At 37.0% G+C, this 22,224-nt stretch overlaps 1 protein-coding gene across 8 annotated transcripts in view; it reads right to left on the bottom strand.

Moving 5' to 3' along the window:
- The window catches only part of GPATCH8 (G-patch domain containing 8), a 90,432-nt gene extending 69,222 nt beyond the window's left edge, over positions 1-21,210 (bottom strand). For 2 of the 8 annotated variants that reach the window (XM_043904832.1, XM_043904834.1), the window contains exons 1-3: positions 20,980-21,044; positions 1,072-1,146; positions 80-114 (exon numbers count right to left, since the gene is read on the bottom strand). Coding sequence is in view for 2 of the 8 variants with exons in the window: in XM_043904830.1 (XP_043760765.1) it covers positions 1,072-1,146; positions 20,980-21,024 (120 nt within the window). In the remaining 6 variants the exon portion in view is untranslated. Of the gene's footprint in view, positions 1-79; positions 115-1,071; positions 1,147-20,979 lie in introns of those variants that run through there. The other 6 variants (XM_043904833.1, XM_043904835.1, XM_043904830.1 and 3 more) reach the window with 5 other exon arrangements.
- Between the last annotated feature and the right edge of the window lie 1,014 nt (positions 21,211-22,224).

The following is a 22,224-nucleotide window of genomic DNA, read 5'->3' on the forward strand; positions in this document are numbered from 1 at the left end:
ACAGAAATAAGAAGGGGAGGTGGGGGAGAAAGAAACCCTAGAGAAGAAATTAAAAAAAGGCAGACCGTGCAATACAAACCAGATCATGGCTGCTTAGCTAATATGGGCCAACTGCTGTGGAAGAAAAATGTCGAACACCCCAAGTTGTGTAAATTTCTGTAAACATCTAAACACACACACAAACACACACAACACCAACCTAGTTAGGAACATAAATATATGTTGATCCTTTACTATGCTACAGCTATGAAAATAAAAGCTAAAGTTAAAATATCTGTATTCTCTAAATTGCCTTATTTTCCTGAGGGAGGAGAAGCAGCTAGTATTTCTTAAAGGGAGAAGGGGAACATCTTGACTGTTATTTATAGAGACTCTCTCTCCGATGACTCCATACATACACTTAAGAACAAATATTAAATACTGACAATACTGACAAATTTAGACATTTTAACAATGGACTGTGTAATCTGAAAATAAAGGGCTTTTCAAAATAAAAATAATGTTCAAAAATTAAGAGTCAGGAAAACAAATCTCTTTGTTCTGTTGCGTTGTATCAATATTTAAAATTAAGTCATGTGAATAGATACAATCAACTTTTGACAAAAACCAGACATCTCTTAAACCATAGAGACCGAAGTTACCATGTCTCACAAGAGTCTGGTAAATAAAAACATTAACCCCTAACTGTTCCTAATGGAACATTTCACACATGATTGTGTTGCCAGGAAAGGTGAAGGTTTTTTAAAGGATCAAAATACATTTTACTCCTTTATTTAATTTACAGAAACTTCAACTAAACTTAAACTTGTTATCTTTAACAGAATATCAGTATGGGCCAAAAATGATATTTTTCCATCAAAATTCAAAAATGTTTCTAGATTTTTTTCACTGATTTCCTAACATATTAAATATTAGATTACAACTCAAACTCTACTTGATTACTATAGGGCATGCAATAAAACAGCTCTAAACTGTACTATAAGTTAATTAATAAGTTTAACTTCATTCACATCAAGTGTCACACGAACACTACCTATCTATCTATGACCCCAAATTAAGCACTGATCTTACCGATTCTATAGGCTTGTCAAGGGATGCTTGTTCAATTTCCAAATGTCCTTCTTCATATTGATCAAAGTGATTACCCTGAAAAAACAAGACTACAGTTATTTTTCCTGAAAGCAAATGCCAAAATTATTAGTAAAACTAATCAAACTAGGGGGTTATTTTTAATTTTTCATTCTTTTTGAATAAACAACCAAAACTGTCACAAATTCAGGCTTTATTAAATCTGTAAACACAATTTATTAGAAGTCTAGATCTAGTAATATGAACTTGTCTTCCTATGATAAACATTGAAATTGCTAACTAAAACATTAACCATCATTTGGGATAGCAACTCTTTCTGAGACTGACTATATTAGGAAGACTGCAGAATCTTAAAAACAAAGGGCTGTATTGTGTTTTACTTTTCCAAAACAATCTTGTGCTACAGCAAACAAACCCTGACAGCAGAATGCAAATAAAATCTGTATTACAACACTGTTCAATGTCGCTAACACTGTCTTTCACTAAAACTGCTAAAATATTCAATTTTAAATCATCAATTTCCAACTCCAAAGCTTCAAAGAGTTCAGAAACACAATCTCTTGACACAGTATCCTAAATACAGCTATTCCTCAAATGATCTGCCAATAGACACAAGCATGCCTGTATAATGCCATATTTGACCATAATCAAGGAAGCTGTCACTACAACTAGAATAAGTCAAAACAGCTCAATTGAGGATAGAAACAGATAACTAGGAAGTTCTAATTCTGTTTTTTTCTGCTCCATGAGAAAAGGAAGAGTTCATAATTTAGCTTTAAATCAGAGTATCAATTTTTCAGTTTCCTTCTTGTTACACAAAGTAACTGGGTCTCCTGCACTGCAGGCAGATTCTTTTACCATCCCAAATAGCGCTATTTCTCAAATGATCTTACAAAGTAGAGGGCACAAGGATTTGTGAGTCCTGAATTTATTTAAGCCAAAAAAACTAAAGATTTCAGTCTAGTCTAAATTTAATTCAGGTATGGAGTGGTAGGACAACCTGGATGTTAACCTAACCAAAAATTACTTTGCTTTTTCAAAGTAAAATTTTAGTTGAACGAATACAGCTTAATTATAGCAAGCTCTGACATGTAATTTGCCACACCATATTGTAAACATTAGGTTACCTGTTTTCCTCACCAGACTGTGAAGTCCTTAAGGACAAGAATGGGGTCTTGTAGTGACGAAAAAGTTCTGGAACTACAGTGGTAATAATGGTTGTATAACACTGGTAATGTATTTAACGCCATTGGACTATGCACTTTAATTAAAATGAAAAATGTTATGTTATTTGTTTTTACCAGGTTACAGATAATAAAACTGTATGGCAGAGTCTATCCAAAAGAAGGAGTAACAGGATAGGAGTGGGGTTTCCAAAGATAAAAGCTAATCTTAAAAATGGAACAGGATTTAAGAGCAATGGGGCTCAGATGGTAAAAGGATCCGCCTGCGATGCAGGAGACCTGCTTTCGACTCCTGGGTTGGAAAGATCCCCTGGAGAAGGGAATGGCAACCCACTCCACTACTCTTGACTGGAGAATCCCATGGACGAAGGAGCCTGGCAGGCTACGTACAGTCCATGGGGTCACAAAGAGTTGGACACGACTAAGCAACTAACACTATCACTCTCCCTTCCCAGAATGATGAAAAAACAACCATCAACAAATAATGTAAAAAAATAGCCATTAATCTTCAAAGTCTGTCTTAATCTCCAATATTTCGTCCAATGATCTCTTTAAAGTAACACCTGCCTCTTGGCATTTAACTTCTACTCTAGCATTTAAAAGTTTAATAGTTGGGGTTTCCTTGGTGGTTCACTGGTAAGGAATCCACCTGCCAATGCAGAAGACATGGGTCTGATCCCTGATCTGGGAAGACCTCACATGCTGCAGAGCAAGTAAGCCTAGGAACCACAACTACTGAGCCCAAGCACCACAATTACTAAAGCCCACACACAGCAACTAGAGAAAACTGTGCACAAACAAAGACTCAGCACAGGCAAAAATAAATAAATAAATTTATTTATTTTTTAAGTTTAACAGTTACTTAAGAGTTGTTAACTGCAAAGTACATCTAAATTCCTAAATATTCAGATAAACTAGATTAACCCAAATCTCACAGTATAGGACACCAAAGTGAAAGTGACAGTCGCTCAGTTGTGTTCAACTCTTTGCAACCCCATGGACTATAAAGTCCATGCCATTCTCCAGGCCAGAATACTGGAGTGGGTAGCTTTTCCCTCCTCCAGGGGATCTTCCCAACCCAGGGATTGAACCCAGGTCTCCCACATTGCAGGCGGATTCTTTACCAGCTGAGCCACAAGGGAAGCCCATAGGACACCAATGTCCAGCCAAATTTCATAATACTCTTCTACTCTGTCAGTCAGTCAGTTCAGTCACTCAGATGTGTCCGACTCTTTGCGACCCCATAGACTGCAGCACACCAGGCCTCCCTGTCCATCACAAACTCCAGGAGTTTACTCAAACTCATGTTCATTGAGTCGGTCCTTTTATTCTATAGCTTGATATAATTTATTTATAAAAGAATAATTTCAATAATTGGCTACTATTTTTTAAAGCAGCTAAACCTTTAACTTAGGACAACCGATTAATTGCTCTTCAACAAAGGTTCAAAAACAACTAGAGAAGTATTTTCAATCTATGGTGCTAGAACTAGGTACTCATATGCAAAAAAGTCTCAATCCACACTGTACACCATAATAAAAATATAACTCAAAAAATGTATCACAGACCTAAAATTAGACCTTGGGCGAGACAAGGATTTAAGATACAACCCCAAAAGCACAACTTACAAAAGAAAAAATTGAAAAACTGAATTGGGAGAAAATATTCACAAATCTCAAAAGATTTGTATCCAAAATATATAAAGAAGTCACAAAACAAAATATTAAGAAAACCTAGTTCTAAAGTAGGCAAAAGTTTGTTGGTAGGAATGTAAAATTGTACAGCCACTTAAGAAAATAGTTTGGCAGTTTCTTATAAACTTATACACACACCTATCCAAATAACTCATCAATACTGTCACTAGGTATTCACACAAGTAAAATGAAAAACTTACGTTCAAACAAAACCTGCCTGTGAATGTTTGGAAATTACTCAAATGTCCCTCAACTGGGAAAGGAATTTAAAAACTATAGTACACCCACACATGGACAAATATTCAGCAATAAAAGGAATAAACTACTCATATAAGCAACATATGTATGAATTTCAAACACATTATGCCAAGTGAAAGAAGTCATGCTGAAGAAGTTACCTGATCCTATTTATATAGCATTCTGAAAAAAGCAAAACTAGAGGAAAACACCAACTAGTGGTTTTTTCCAGCCCCCTAAAAACTGGTTGATTCTAGAAGTTAACTCAGAAACCTAACTGTTTAAGAGACAAGAGATGAGACAGAGGCCATTTTTAACTGCACATCCTTTTTTCTTTTGAATTTTATACTTAACTACCCAATACTCAAATATCCTAATAGAAATCACAATCACTTTGTGTTTTATCTCTGAATATTTAAAATGAAAGCTATATGTATTTTTGAATCAATATCACTTTAAAATAAATTTTAAAATATTTTCCCAGAAATTTTAAATGGTGTTGATTCAAAAATACAGTTACGTATTATGCTGTTACTCTGGGAGTTTTTTCCCCAGAAGTAAAAGGTAATGGGGGGAACACTGAGAGAAGAATATCACATTTTCCACAGCTATTACAAATTTAAAATGCAGATGATACTGTAGCATTTCTCTTTTGTTTTAAAAAGTAGAGACCGATGTCCAACAGGGGAAGTGTTTAATTCTATTTTATTAATGCAATTAGGGAGTCATTTAAAAGTTTTAAAACTATGTAGAAGTATATTAACTTGAAGTTAAAAGGAAGGGAAGAACTCACAAAGATTGTGTGAGACTATGTGGACAAAAATTAAACAAGCAATGTTATGTAAATGTGACAGGAGCTGGTAAATATTTCTGGGGAAAAAAAAAACTAACCAACATCTGCTGCTGCTGTTGCTAAGTTGCTTCAGTCGTATCAGACTCTGTGCGACCCCACAGACAGCAGCCCACCAGGCTCCCCTGTCCCTGGGATTCTCCAGGCAAGAATACTGGAGTGGGTTGCCATTTCCTTCTCCAATGCATGAAAGTGAAAAGTGAAAGTGAAGTCGCTCAGTCGTGTCCGACTCTTAGCGACCCCATGGACTGCAGCCCACCAGGCTCCTCTGTCCATGAGATTTTCCAGGCAAGAGAACTGGAGTGGGTTGCCATTGCCTTCTCACAACCAACATCTAAAGTTTTTAGTTGTTTTTTTTTTTTTAATATCTGCTGACTTTAGTGATAGCACTTGAATTTAAACAGCCTGAAAAGAAATATCCTACAAATTATCATAACTAACTTAGAGAATTGAAAGAGATCACTTCTCAGCATTCTGAGTATCTGATTTGCCATAATAAACCAAACAATTAGCGTCCTGTTTTTATCACTATCTTGCTATTTGGCCTTATAGTTTTCATCCATCCTGCACTAATTTACAAAATGAACTAGACACTCATGTCATTTCTTGGCCTAAAATTCTATGAATTTGCAGATTTAAAGTGAATTAAACGTATCCTACAGGGGGAAAAAAAAACTGACATTTAAAATTTGTCACTACAAAAACCTAATTACTATCAAAAGTAAAATGTTAACCACAAAGCTAATAATCCCTAGTGGTGAAGCATAAAACATTTTTCATCTACACCAAAATAAATATAATGACATGAAAATCTAGTAAAAGCAAGCAATAAACTAAGTGACCCTGGGTTTGATGCTGACTTTTCAGATACAATACCAAAAGGCATGGGACTTCCCAGGTGGCACTAATGGTAAGGAACCCACCTGCCAATGCAGGAGACGTGGGTTTGATCCCTGAGTCGGGAAGATTCCCTAGAGGAGGAAATGGCAACCCATTCCAGTATTCTTGCCTGGAGAATCAATCCTATAGACAGGAGCCTGGCACGCTATGGTCCACAGGGTCACAGTCGGACATGACTGAAGTGACTCAGCACAGCACAGTACACAAAAGGCATGATGCATAAAAAATATAATTGCTAAGGACTTTATTAAAATGTAAAACTTCTGCTCTGTGAAAGTCACTGTCAAGAGAATAAGAGGATAAGCCACAAAACAGGAGAAAATATTGCAAAAAACGACATTGGACAAACAGCTGTTATCTGAAATATACAAAGAACTCAAACAATAAGAAAACAAACAACTCAATTTAAAAATGGGCAAAAGATCTAAACTTACACCTCACCAAAGAAAATATACACGTAACACATACTATATGAAAAGATGCTCAACAACTTATTTCATTAGAGAACTGCAAGTTAAAATCAAATGCCACTACATATGAGAATAGCTAACATCCAAGATACTGACATCATCAAATGCGAGCAAGGATGTGGGAGCAACAGGAATTCTCACTCACTGCTGGTGGGAAAGCAAAACACTGCTTCTGAAGACAGTTTGGCAGTTTCTTGCAATACTAAACATACTCTTACCACACCATCCAGCAATTGAATTCCTTGGTATTTATCCAAATGAGTTTAAAATTTACATCAAACAAAATCTTGCACATGACAGTTAAGTAGTTTTATTCACAACTGCTAGAATTTGGAAACAACCAAGATGTTGAAGAGATGAACAGATTAACTGACCATGATACATCTATGCAACAGAATATTATTCAGCACTAAAAAGATGAGCCAGCAAGTCACAGAAAGACACAGAGGAGTCCTGAAAACATATTACTAAGTGAGAGATGTCAATCTGAAAAGATAACATATTTTGACTCCAAGTAAGCAACACTCTGGAAGAAGCAATACAATGGAAACAGTTAGAGGTACATACACATACAGTGTGTGACTGTCAGGGGCTTAAAGTAAAAAAAAAAAAAAAGGGATAAAGACATGGAACATAGATTTTTAGGACAGTGAAACTATTCTATATGATACTGTAATGGTGGATACATGTCATTATACTACATTTGTCAAAACTACTGAACTACACCAAGAGGGAACCCTAAGATACACTAGGACCTGGGTGATAATTAGGTGTCAATGCTGGTTCACCTCTTGTAACAAATGTACCACTCTGGTGGGAACTGTTGATTACAGTTGATGTGAAGGAGTGAATGGATATATGGAAACTGAACACTGACCTCAATTTAAAATTGACCTAAAAAAGAAAACCTATGTATTTTTTAAAAAGTAAACAACAAAAAAAGTTAATAATCTGAGTGAACCCATAGTCAAAATTTCCAAGGCATTTCTTCAAAATAATGTGTTCATTTTAAAACTTGACCACAAAATTGTAAAATTGATAACAATGATTATCTCTAAGAAATGAAATACAGTTAGCACTTTCACTTTTTCCTTTGTTGCAATGTACCCTGAACTTTTATCAATATCCACTTTTACATTTGTACTACTTGCTTTGTTCTACTGGGGTTTTTTTTCTGCTTTTTGCTTTTTAATTGCTTTAACTTTACATTTTTCTATGCAAACGGGTGAAACTATACTGCTGACAGAAACCTAGACTGGGTACCAAGGCAATGTCCAATTAGAAGCTGGTAACATCTGACACATGGAAATTACAAAAGGTTCACAGCAAATGGATCAGTAAAGGCTTATCATGAAAATGCAAGGGGAAAGAATCACAGTATTAATCTCATGGGAAATGGCAGGAGTCAAGGCATAAGGCAAAATTCATCATGGTGGTCATGGTGATTAGAGAGATATTCATTAATGCAGAAATAAATGTGCCGTACTAATGTCAAGATGTTAATAAGGGGGGAAACAGGCACAGAGTATATGAGAGGTGTGGTGTATAAAAAAAACTCTGTACTACCTTAGCAAACTTTCTGTAAATCTAAAACTGTTCTAAAATAAAAGGTTTATTTTTAAAAGTTTTGGGAAGGATCAATACCATTCCACACACAGAGACATGGACAGCTTTCTTTATAAAATCCTTTAGAAACCTTACCCTAATAAGCTCTTGATATAATCAATACAGGATTTGGGCACCAGTTGAATTTAGGGGATTTTTTTTTAAATCATCTCTATTTTACAAACAAGAGAACTGATACAGAAACTGATACAGAGATTGTCACAAATTCACAAAGGCTTCTGATTCTTAGTCCCATATTCCTGCCACTGTATTCTACTATACAAAACCCAAAGATTAAAAAAATAACCTTGCCTCCATAATTCTGAAATGATATTCTCTATAGAAAGCAGAAACAGTCAAAACTTAGTATCAATATATAAAACAGATAACTAATAACCTGCTGTATAGATGGATGGATGTACAGCATAGGGAACTCTATTCAATACTTTGTAACGGCCTATATGGGAAAAGAATCTTTAAAAAAAACAAAACAGTGGAGAGAGAGATGTATATATATATAACTGGCTCACTTTGCTGTACATTTGAAACCAACAACACTGTAAGTCAACTATACTCCAATAAATTTTTTAAAATTTAGTTATCATAAAAGACATGGAAAGACTGAGGATGTATTACAGATGAGAGAAGGCAACCAAGAAGCAGCTATACGTAAACAATGTGGAGACTTGGATGGGATCCCGGAACAGAAAAAGAACATCAGTGGAAAAACTGGTAAAATTCAAATAAGGTCTATGGTTCAGTTAATATTATCTTACCAATGATAATTTCCTAGTCTTGATAATTATGTTATGGTTATTATACAAATATTATAGCAGAAGAACATGAGTGTGTAGCATACCAAAACCCTCTACACTATTTTGGGGACTATTCTATAAGTCTAAAATTAGTTACAAGTAAAAACAAAAAACAAAAACCTTTTAGTTTTCATTATTATTGAAAGCATATTATGAGAAAAAAAATCAAAGAGCTAAAAAATGTACCTTTGGAAAGGCAGAATGGAGACTGCTTGTATATATTAACTCTGAAAGAATCCACGTATAATTAGATTAAACAGTGGTTGTCTTTGAGAAGAAGTGGTTTAACTTTTCATTCTGAATCCTTCTGTCCCTTCTGAATGTTGTACTAGAAAAGCAAAATGAAGAAGGGTGTAATATAAAGAGTGATTTCAAACTCCCAGGGCACAAACTATAGCAGCAGTAGCGGTGATGATGATGAAAATATTTCTGTTGGTGTTTTTTTTTGATGAAAATATTTCTTGCCGTTCTCCCCCACAAAATTTTTTTTCAAGTCATTCTGATGAATTTAGTAAGATTCTTCTTTCCAAAAATAATCAGCAAAGCATCTGATTATCTGATGGCCTCAACAGAGATTTGAAGAAGTCATTTTTTCTGCTTTACCCTGCTTTCAAAACCACATTTAGACTCTGAAATCCCATTAGACCTAGGATGACTGTATCACACAAGCCAGGGCCCACTGAGAGAAGAGGGTGTGCCAATCACAATCACCCCTAGACAAGAGGCATAAACTGAACACAGTCATCCCGGTGAACATCCACAGATCCTGTGAATATTAAGGCATTCTTAAAATCTGATTTCAATGATCACTGCTTTGAACAGTTATTCCACTGTCCAAATCAATTCTTCCTTTCTAAATATTATCTGCCTTTAGAGTGAAATATAGCTTTTCATTTATGCTGATCAGAAATATAAGTTCAAAAAGATCAGACACACACACAATGTGTCAAAGACTTTTAAATGCACACCCACGTATACATACAGCCAGCTGACTTTCTTTTAACTGCCTCTTCTCTCAAAAAAGGATCAACTTGGGGTAGGTCTTAACTACAAATGAATAGAACCTGACTGACCTGCATATTACTGAAGTACACAGTAGCTCTAGTTCCTTACAGGTCAAGGATTCTGCTTCGAAGCACAGAACAAAGGTGGAAATTTTCTATTACAAATTTAGCTGTAGTGATCATTTCAATATAAATAGAGACAAAGGTTACTCTAAATTTATCCATATAAGTGAATCTTGTTATTTGCTAACCAGTGCTAATTTTGGAATCTACATGATCCCACAGCTTTTCCAGTAATTAACTACATGGTAATTAATACGGAAAATGAGAAATAAAGAAAAGTGTGGGACCATTCTTTAAGGATCACAACCAACAACCCGTAACTTCAAATAGCAAAACAAAATATTTAAGACCCTGAAGAGGTGAGCTTCTTCCATCTTCCTATAGTTATTAAAATTTCATACCATTTCTAAAAAAAAATTTTTTTTGATGAAAAAATATTACTTGTAATAAAAGTCAGCAGATCCAAATTTCTCAATTTGAATCAAATCCATTATTAACAGGAGGATTATACAGACTGAAAATTTAAATCCTGTCTGGCTTTCCTATCTAAACTAGGTATGAGCCAAGTTTAAAGTTTTATCTTTGTCAGCTTTATTGTACCACTCATGCAAACCCATCTTAGCACCTGGCTCTGGCTATTAAGCTGCCTATTGAGGATGTTCCTGTCTCTGCTCCAAATCTCTGCAATCAAAATTTATCTTTTCTACTGTATTTACCATTACCCCCTTAGAGAATGTCTAAAGTCACAAAGTGGACACATTAATCATAGCCCTACGTCACAACTCAAATAATATACTTGTTTATAATATGGACTTTCTAAATTCAAAACATATAATGATGCTGACTTTACCTGCCATGGATTAAAAATGGTTTTGTTTAGCATATAGAGCCATACAGAACAGCTTCATTATTTCGCCTATGAACAAAAACCCATCCTCCTCTGACAACAAATAATGAGAATTCATCTCTGTCTCCCTCTCCCTTACTCCCGCCAAATAAACTAATTCTAGTATGGTCTCAAATCAGAAAGAAAACATCTCAGGATGAAAAACATACCCAAAAAGTAATGGACATTCAGGGAATCCCTTAGTGGTCCAGTGGTCAGGACCCTGGCTTTCACTGCTGAGGGCCCAGGTTCAATCACTGGTCGGGGAACTAAGATCCCACAAGCCACATGGAAATTAACATCCTGGGGGATTACTGATGTCATTTTATTAGTATAATAAAATTATATTTAAATTCAGAAACACCACTGTGGTCAATTCCTCAAAAACCCAAATTCTTCACTATTGTTTTCATCATCATACAGTCTGACTTCCAATGACCTTCATTCAGTACATTACTATAAAGCAAAAGATCTCTGAAGTCATCTGCTAGGGGTGTGTGGGTGTGTGTGTGTGTGTGTGTGTGTGTGTGTGTGTGTGCTTAGTCACTCAGTTGTGCCCAATTAGTCACTCAGTTGTGCCCAATTATGTGACCCTGGGCTGTAGCCCACCAGGCTCCTCTACTCATGGGCTTTTTAAGGCAAGAACACTGGAGAGGGTTGCCCTTTCCCTCCTCCAGGGGACCTTCCCAACCCAGGGACTGAACTTGTGTCTCTTCTGCCTCCTGCATTGCAGGCAGATTCTTTACCTGCTGAGCCATCTATAACCTTAGACAGATTACCAAACCACTCCCTGGGCTTAGGCCTGTTTCATCAAATTTGGTGGTTTGTTTCATCAAATCCAGATGATGACACTACAGTATTACTGCACAAGTTTTAAGATTTAAAGAGTTTTAAAAAAAAGGTAATAAATTATTATTTCAAGACATTGTTGAGGCCAGTCAGTAACCCAGAAAAATAAATCCACTTACTAAATTTAATTCTATGTAATTTGGTAGGAGAGATAATTGGCTAAGCAGTCTCAGTAAGTATCTAAGAACTTGAAAACACATTACACTGAGTCAAGGGTATGAGCTTATCACACCCTCGTCTAAAAATACATGTACATCTGTTTGACATATCAAATTTTGTGGATAACTGGACTAGACCAAGAAAGGACTGGTTTCCAAAATCTCACTACACTGAAAAATTAGTAACTTTTAAAAACCCCACAGGAGAAATCGACCTTTTTCAGAAATGCAGGCAAAATCAGGAAACAATTTCTGAGGCGTTCAAAAGATATGGAGACAGTAGTTAAGAAGTCCTGTGGGATCCACATAAATGCTTATTATTTCTTTCACCACTCGCTGGTATGATAAATGTCTATTTAGATGTGTGACAAAAATTCTGCACTAGTCCACAGAAAAACAATGTGTATATACAATGTCACACAAAAGAAAACTGACAACTAAGATTGCTATAATACATACAATATAAAATAAAGTGAGATTACAACTCTCCATAAGACAACCTCCATTCCTGAAATATCCTTCAATTGGCTTTATAGGATATCACAGAACTAACAGTTCAACCTAGATAATCCACAGCACAGCAGGAAAATTGATCCCCCAAATTGGACATAATCCTCAGACTCTACAAAGTCTTTCCTTCCTACATATGTGCCTCTACTTAACCATTCAAGTATCTGAGCAACTTGTAGATGCCAGACCCTGAACCAATTCTAGAAAAATGAATAAAACAAGAAAGAATCTGCATTCAAGAAGTTCTACATTCAGGGAGATGAGATAAATTATAAGTATTATAATAAAATAATAAGTATCATAAAGTATACAGTAGGAGAGAGAAAAACAACACAGTGGCTAAAGGCTGAGACTGGTCCAAACTACTTGAAAGCTATCTCTTTGACTCACTAGCTGTGTGAAGTGGGTAAGTTTTTCATTTGTAAAATGGGGATAAAAATAGAACCTACCTAACTGGGATGAGATAATAAGCATAACAGTGCCCAACAGAGAGCACTCTGTACTGTTAGCTGCTACTATTACTAATAAAAGTGCTGTTACTGAAATATGACCAAAGAAAATAAGCAACGAACTGCCTAGGTAAGATGTCAGAGACACAACAAATTGAGTCTTAAAGAATGAGTGTAAGAATTCCGGACAAGTAGGAGCATACGCAAAAACAAAAACAACAAAAAAGCCTAGCAGGTCCAGATAAAAACAGAAACTACACGATGGCAAGACAATGACAGGGCAAGAAAAGAAATACATCTGTTACAATGGCACCAGATGCTTAACAGTCTCAAAAGCCAAGTTAGTGCATTTGGATTTTATTCTTGAAACAATCAGGAACTACAGGAAAAGTCATATTTTAGGAGAGAACAAGGTTCAAATCTGAGCTTACTGTGTGGCCTCAATTCCTGTTTTCTTTTCTGTAAAGTGAAGGATACTACCACCTCGCTAGGATGGTACTTAGATAAATATCTCCAAAACACCCTGGCACAAGGCCTGTCATTTAATACTACACAACAAACAGGAGCTGAGAGTTTCATCACTAGATTCCACAGCAGTCAGCTTCTGATGCTATAATGGTCATGGAGACGTTTTGACACCTTATTTTGACAGTATCCAGTAGAAGTACCACTCTTCTCTGCCATCTACTCTTCTACTGGAATAAATGAAAAAAGAGACTAATTTTTTAAAAACCTTTTCTTATCCTTTCTTATATTTTATGATGCTGTGCCAACAAACAGGAACTCAATAAATGACTGGGAAATGGAATGGAATTTCTTGCAAAAAGGCAGGCAAGAAGTCATAAATGACCAATTAAGCTTATAAAGGTGAGATATTCCTGGGGGGAAAAAATAACAATAAGCATACCAACTATTTCCTACCAGTTAGTTAATTGGTAGAAAATGCTGCTAAGTATTAAAGAGTAACAATGCTTTGCATAATGTAGACGATACCAACACTCATCACCTCAAAGAGGCCAATCTATAAGTAACAGCAGAAAGAATGCTACAAAAGAAATCAGAAGATTAAAGTTCAAAACTCAGGTCTGTACTAGGCAAATACTAAATTTAGTCTCAGTTTCCTCACCTATAAAAGACATACTATCTACTCTATTTACCTTGCTGAATTACTGGGAGAATTAGACAAGACTGTATACAAGGGCAGTTATTAAGTTATTAAACTGTCACGACAGTATTCTAATACACAATATTACCATTCTAATATCCAGGTTACATGATTTTACAACATCCTGGTGCCTCAGTTTCCTAACTTCCTTTCCTAAAATGATCCTGACCACCATTCTACTGTAGCCATTTCACTCTCATGGTCATGATTTCAACGCGTCCATTATCTCTGTTTCAAACACTGTGCTCTCTAGCCACAACCTTCTGTCTTTCCAACTCAATTCCTCTAGAACCTCCACTCCAAGAATCCTTCAGGCTCATCAGAACCTACAACCCATTGATCCAACTTTCTCTACCCTCCACCCTCAAAGGCCTCACTTGTCTCTCTGCCAAGCTTAAAATCACATAGCCCACTATTATAATCATTCCCTTGTATACACCCTCTACTCTACTCCCTTGCCCCCATTCACATTAATTCTGGTTAATGAGACCGGTCATCACAGCTTTAACTCTATGTGTAGCATATCTAACACAACTGTATCTACGTTAGTCTTCCTACGTCTATTCCCCTGCTTAACACCTTAAATAGCTAGTACATGCCTGCTTACAGCATTAAAATAAAACTTCCGTAGCCCTAGTTTTTCCTTTTCCTGTTCCCAATGGTTTATTCATTGTCCTAAAAAAAAAACCCACACCCAATTCTGCTAGTTTCACCTCTACACTTTTACCCTGGCTATTTTCTCCAGCTGAATGCCTCCCAATCTTTCCCTTTGCAAGGATGCAAACCCATCTTTCAAGACCCAGTTTAAATGTTTCTTAAAGGCACACTTATTCATCCCATTTTAAGGGTTTCCTTTCTCCCTTAGGGTTTTGCATTTATTTACTGTAATACTATTTACCTGATAATCATGTTAGTCTTGTGTATAATACATACTGTTTTTACTTTTGGTATCTCTCCAGCTTTAACAATAGCTCCCTGAAAAACACCACTTCTTAATCAACTCCCCCAGAGACATAATCATACATACTATTCTTAAACACTTCAAATACTGTTTTAACAACTTTTCAAAAAATTAACTTATATTCTAAAAAATATTTTTGAAGTAAATATACCTTTTTGTATCTCTTGTGCAGAGGAATCCCTAAAGTAGTATTAATTAGATTTTCAACCACTTTTGTCCCTTTTATACTCCATAATTTTACTCATAGCAACAAGATAAATTATTGACACTACAGCATATAATCCACAAGCATCAGCTTTAGTTTCTTCTATAGTCAAGACCTAAAGTATCAAAATAATTTATTGATTTTATCAGTACTGCCTATAAAAAGGGTGAAAAATTAAGCCTCTCTCTCTCATCAACTCTGGAAAAATAATATCAAATGAACCATGAGATAGGAATACTGACTTTTCCAACAATCATTATTTAAAATGTCAGATACAAAACATGATCAATGACTTTTCTCTATAACAATTTTAAACCTGGAGAGCTATTTTGTATTCCAGTTCTAATAAACAGAGACATAAATTGAAATCCCCCCTTTAAATCAATGTAATTGCTTTAGCAAGGATCACAAAAATAATTGGAAACTCATGAGACAAGAGTAAACGTAATATTTCAAAGGTAACTTTCTGGTCGCTTGTGTGACAAAATACAAGATTTACCTTACTCTAACATTGTTGGTAAAAAGAAAAAGGCAAATAACAGGAAACTCTGTTTGGGGCCTGAATTTTAATTTCTTACTCACTATAGCACTTACTAAAACATTACATGCTACTAACTTGTGTACAATGCCAAAGTAACTTTAGTTATACTTTTTTCCCCATACATTCCTAAATTAGACATAAAATACTAAGTGTATGTTCAATCTCAAAGAAATCATTTTGTATAGGCATAACAATACAGTATATTCAGCTTTGGCATATTTAATTTTTGCACTGATTAATACAATATGTATTAAGCACACTTGGTTAGACTTCCACAGTTAAATGGACAATTCACTTTTTATAACTGGAAAATCATTACAACATCTTCTGGTATTCACTGCAATATCAAATCAATGCCTTCTTTCAGTATTTGTGGTGGTCATTTGTACTGCCTTTGGTAACTGCCATGAGTCAGCTTTCACTTAGCACTAAATGGCAATGCTAATATGAAAAGAGAATGCCAGACATACAAGGATCAAGCAGTTTCAGGGAAGGAATTTTAACAGAATCCAAGAACTGGATGTCTACCCCAAGCTGGAATTCATTTTCATTAATAAAATATTAAAACTTCCAAAGTCACAAGAGCAAAGATGAAAACCTCTACATGGGGGGGTTCAAGATTTCATGAACTTTTGCTTTTTTTCTGAAAATGGTAATCTTGACCACATCAAGAAAACAAACTGTCCTTTATTCATTTTATCATGTTATCCAAATAGATTGAATTGATATGTAAATCATCCCAACGATGAAGCAGCACAATCGAGGTAGCCAGTTATATATGCTTTTAAAATTGTTTTAAGTCACAAATGTTAGTTCCGGTTATTTAACTTATAAACAGACTTGAGAAAATGTGATAAAAAAATCTCTAGCAGTACTTTAATGAGAATTTTGTGACACATACAGAATAAAAGGAAGGACTACACCAGGAACACTTATTTTTCCATAATTTTATTGGCACTCAGCCTAATGATATATTTATCTAGGTCTCTTTCTTCTTGGTCTTCCATACCTACTTTAAAATGAAATAAGTAAGGCTGCCATCAAATGAAGCCCTATGATCACAGTTCTTGCCAACCCCATCCTCCCTTCGAGGCAGGTTATAATAAATGTCTCTTATTAAGAAGAGAAATAACATTAAGAAATGTTATTTCTTAATATGTCTCATGTTTTTAAATGCCTTTTGCCTTAAATATATACCCTGTACCCTTCAAATCACAAGCAGGGAGACTTCCTTTATGTTGACTTTACTGTGGTCACTCTTAATCCCTTGAGAATATACTAACCAGTAATTGTGCATTTGCTAATAACCATACCAATTCACCGTGAGTACACTGAAGTTTGTATAGCCTTGATTCCTGTCCTTTCCACCTATCATCATGTGTATGGGAATCGAAACAGTAATGATTTTGCATAAGTTTCAATATCCTAAGCAAAGCTGACAATGATTTTCACAGCTAGTGGTATCTTTCAGATGATAGGAAACAGAGGTTAGAACATTTGCCCATGTGTGATCTCTGGCATGTCTGCATTAGAATGTCAACTGTATCACACAGTCCCACATAAAAAATATATTAATATACTTCTAAAAAATATATTAATATACTTCTATGACCTAAGTATTTTAAAACTGTAAACCTCCTGACAATGGTCTCAATTAAGAATTATCTGAAAGTCACATCCTGGTGTCACATATGAAACATAAAAAACATACTACATAGAAGTAATACAGCTTATTGCTGTGTACCACTATGATTACTATATATATGTTACAGAAAGTTCTTGGGTAATTTTTACACTTTTATTATGACCTTTAAGATAGTTGTCTTTTTTATTACTTTATCACTCACTGATCTATTACTGTAGCTCCTTTTCATTAGCAATCTCAAGCAGAATGCATTCAGAACAAGAGGAAATGAGAAGCTACTCGAAATCACCAGTCCTCTGCAAGCACACAAGCTAAAGAACATTTCCTCACTAACATTCAGCTGCATCATCATTAATAGCTGCGCAACCACTAAATGCTAAGCAGTGTGTATATATACCTCATCGCTGAACATCACAGTACAAAAAAATACTTTCTTTGGTGAACTTGGAATTCAGTGTTGAAAATATATCTGTATTTGCAAATTATACCATGCTATTTTCCACTACTTTCTGTAACATTTCAATCTGTGAACAAATATGCCTTAATCTGGTAAATGTAGGCAGAAGTCATGTCTCATTCAGAAATTGAGGTCAGATTCTTAAAGAAGTAGTTAAAACTCTTAAAACATTTTAAAAATAAATACATCAGCCCAAACCACAAAGATTTCCAAAGATAAAACACCACTTAAAGAGGGTATTTTAAAATAATGTCAGAACTAAGAGTTAACAATATATTCTCTATGACAAAGGGTAACTTATCACTGTCAGAAGCCTCCCTAGAAGCCCTTGGAAGACCAACAAGAAACAGATCTGGACAAACTGCAACAGAGTAGAAACTGTAATTTTATCACCTCTCTGAAAGCTCAGTTATTCTTTGTGACCTATACGTTTATCCTCCATATTTGATGACTCAGTTACAGTTACATAAAATATACAATGGCCAGTAAAGTTATTGGTCATGAGCACAGGTTCAAAAGTCAAAAAGCAGGAGTCTAAATCCTGGTTCTGCCATTACCAGCTGCGGATACTTGGCCAAGTTATTTAACTATCTGTACCTGAGCTGCCTCATTTGAAAGTCTAAGAGTAACACTACGCACCTCATAGAGTTACTGGAAGATGAGGAGACAAGACATATAAAGTCCACAGAATAGTACCCGTTTATCATTAAAATGAAGTTATCAAATGCTTTCAAACATGTCCCTGATAATAATGATTACTCTTTATATTCATAAGTGCTTCAAGTAATATGCCAATTAGGCTCCTCTCTATATTATATAAAACACCTTTGAAACTTTTAAGTGTTCACAAAATCTAATAGTGAAGCCTCCTCTGACTCCATGCTAAATTCAAGAGACAACACTTTAACTCCCCAAAATTTGCACCTAATGGTAAACTGTAAAGAATGAAATAATACAACTCTAAATTCTCTTGCCAAATTAAAGGCAAAGAAAATGATAGTCATCTAGAACTTACCAGAGAAGGTGCACAGAAAAATTTCCACTGCTAGATCTGTTTAAAGAAACAGGATCTATGTACTGTATCTGGAAACCTACTTTGGATTTGTTTTCAAGAGCACTCAGTAGCTTCACCTCATTTATCACTTAAAGCCTTAAAAGGCCAAGTTAATTTTGAATAACCTGACCTTCAGATATGCTATATGCAGGAGTTTCCTAGGGCGTTTTCTCTCCAATAACTTTAAATCAAACGACATCATTAATGAAAATTCAACTACATTTTCCCCTTTACTGAAATGCCCAGAAAAAATAGTACTTAAAATATTTTAAAACGAATGATTAAAAAAAAAAATGTTAGCACAATAATTTACAGAAGTTCTAACATCCTGTAATTGTCTAATAGGTTTTTATTACTAATATCCTATTTACCCATAATGCTGGGATATTTACCTGGCTGACACAATACAGCAGAAATTGGCGTACCAATATAGAAATATGTAAAACATATGTAATATCTTCAAAGGCCTACCAAGCAACCAAAAGCACATCACATACACAACTAAAGCATGAGAAGAGAAAGTCATTTTACTTGAAAAAGGAGCTTTCCTCAATTTATTCAGGTGACTGCCTTCATCTTCTGCTCTCGAGTTTTCAAATCTTTTAAGGTCCTGAAAACCCTGCCTGTTCAACACTGCTGAAATCCTGTGGTTAACATTTTCCCACAAAACTTATTTGTCCGTATTATCTATTTTCAATTTAGGTGACTTTCAAATTCTCTCTGAAAAGCACTAGATTTTAATTATCAACATGTTTCCTTAAAAACTACCAATAAGACCCCCACATTTTGCAGCCTAGTATATTTTATGGTGCTCCCTAAAAAGCAAACGAAAAAACTTCACCTTTCCCAAGTATCAAATAGCTAATAAGAACTACTTTAAACTTCCCAGGACCTGCATTCCATCCTTAAACACCTTGAGAGCCTGTATTGTGCTGCAGCTATTCAGCAGGCGCATGATCACAAGGCTTTTCAGCAGCCTTAAGATCGTCTACTGTTGCAAAACTACTCTTCAGCGTTCTAGGTGCTAGATTGTTCCATTGTTGCCTTCGCTGCTTTACCTGTTTAGTTACCAAACCAAACATCCAGGGGAATTCAAACCCTTCAAACTGCCTTCCTAAACCTATCTAGAGTATTCCTATGTAACTTTGAGAAAGAGCTGCAGCGGGATAATAACTTGAGTTCGGACGTTCATCCCTTGACCCAAACTGCTGTTGCCAGGGTCTGCGGTAGTAATGCAGGGGTTTCTTTGAGACTAAGGACGTCCCTTACCCTAGAAATAGCCCATCTCTACTAAATCCCTTTTAGTCGCTGAGATTTCTGCGGTAACAATGCTCAACAGGAAGGTACTCAAAACAGCCGAAAGACGTGTTGTTCTAATTTGGCCTTAATTTTTTCCTCAATCATGCTGGCCACGGCAAGGACATTTGTCCATAAAACGTTTGCAACTGAAGAAAGAAAAATCAAGCTGTTGGTAGTAGTCACCACCTGCTTGTAAAGTCCATTATCATGATGCTTTTTACAAATTTCTCAAGGTAGGATTTGGGGCTAAGCTTACATCGACCATCCTCCTGTAACTTACTGTTTTCCAAGCCCATTTAACGACGTAATGACAACAGCAACATTTACGCTGAGGCAAATCTCAATGTTTGACTAACCGTGGAGGCGTCTGATAACTAAAGCCCCCTTTTTCCGGGTGAGGAAATGGAAAAACAGACAATGAAAGCGATTTGTTACAGTGAGCAAAGAGGGAGAAGGACCCCACTTCGAGCCGTGCGAGCAAAATCCAGGGGTTTAGGAGCCCCAGTCTCAGGAACACTCGCCCCAAAACCTCCCACCCCACCCCCCCGCTTTCCCCTGGGAGCCAGCCCAGCGCCCGCACACGCTGGGCACACCCGAGGGCAGCACAGCCACCCCACCCAGCGGCCAGGCTGGGGCTCCCAAAGCCGCGGACCAAACAAGACGAGGCCGCAAACCCAGCGGCCTGAGTTAAAGACGTAAGATACAGAGTGAGAAAAGATGCGGCCTCGCCTCAAACCCGGAGGCCCCTAGAGGAATCGGAGGCGGGAGAAAAGGGAGCAGGTTCGGAAGCCACAGCAGAGCCCCGAGAGAAACAGAACTGGGAGTGGGGGATGAGGAGGTTCTGGTTCAGCCAGCGCCTTCCCCGGACCTCGGCGACGCCCGTGTTTACCTGAAAGTCTCGGTCCTCGTTGAAGCGGGAGAAGCGGTCCGCCATTTTGCCGCCTTCACTCCTCTCAGGACGACGCTCTCCGGTTCGCTCCTTCCCTCCCGCGACACCCGCCCCCTCGCTCTCCTTCTGTGTTCCCCGCCTCCTCCCACGCCCACCCGCGCGCGCAGGCGAGGGAGGGAGGAAGCGAGAAAGCGTATCCCGACCAGAGCCCCGACGGCGCAGGCGCCTTTCTGTCCTGGAGGCGGAACCTTCCCTCGCGTCTCGGCTTCGCGCGCGACCCAAAGCGACCCCGGCGCCGCGCGTGCGTACTCGCGCTAGAGGGCCGCAAGCGCTTCCGGAGAGAAAGGTTACCAGGGGGCGCTGAGCTCCTGGATCCGGATGTTTATCTTCAGCTCGCTTCTGTTACTGGTTTATCTCTTTTTGTCTGCTTGTTTGCCTGAATACACAGAAGCCCACCCACTGCTTTCTTCACCAAATAACAGCATAATGTAGTGGCCGACAGGGCGGATTTTGGAGCCAGACTTCTTAGTTTAGAATCCTGGTTTATCTTGAATATTAATCGTCGAAGGCGACAGGAAATATCCCTTCTTTCACAAGGCCTACATTCCAGTGGGGAAATGAGATAAATAATAAAATAATTACATAATTTTAAAAATTAACGAGTGCTAGGGAAAACAACAACAACAGGGTGTTGAGAGCAACGACCTCTGAAATGACCTTTGATCCAAGAACAGCAAGGGACCTGCTACTTTGGGACCGAGAGAACCTTAGACCCAAAGGGCCAAAGACTGCTAATAACATGGCATTTTCAAGCGATCGCTTGAGAGTATTTCTCAAGAGACCACAGTTGATCCAAATAAACTACAGCTCTCTGGACTTCAGTTTCCTTTTTAAAAATAAGGAAATTAGGATGCTCGGGGCTGGTGCACTGGGATGACCCAGAGGGATGGGATGGGGAGGGAGGTGGGAGGGGGGTTCAGGATGGGGAACACATGTACACCCGTGGCTGATTCATGGCAATGTATGGCAAAACCACTACAATATTGTAAAGTAATTAGCCTCCAATTAAAATGAGTAAATTTATATATTAAAAAAAAAGGAAATTGAATTCGGTAATCTCTACTGCCCCTGCCCAGCACTGACTTTGTATGGTTTATGAATCAGATTTTTCCATCCTTTGACCTTCCTGAGCACCCCACCTAGGCCTCCAGCCCCCTTAGCCAAAATACATAAAACAGGAGAGGT

The sequence above is a fragment of the Cervus elaphus genome, chromosome 5 (genome assembly GCF_910594005.1).
Source record: "Cervus elaphus chromosome 5, mCerEla1.1, whole genome shotgun sequence".
Taxonomy (NCBI): Eukaryota; Metazoa; Chordata; class Mammalia; order Artiodactyla; family Cervidae; genus Cervus; species Cervus elaphus.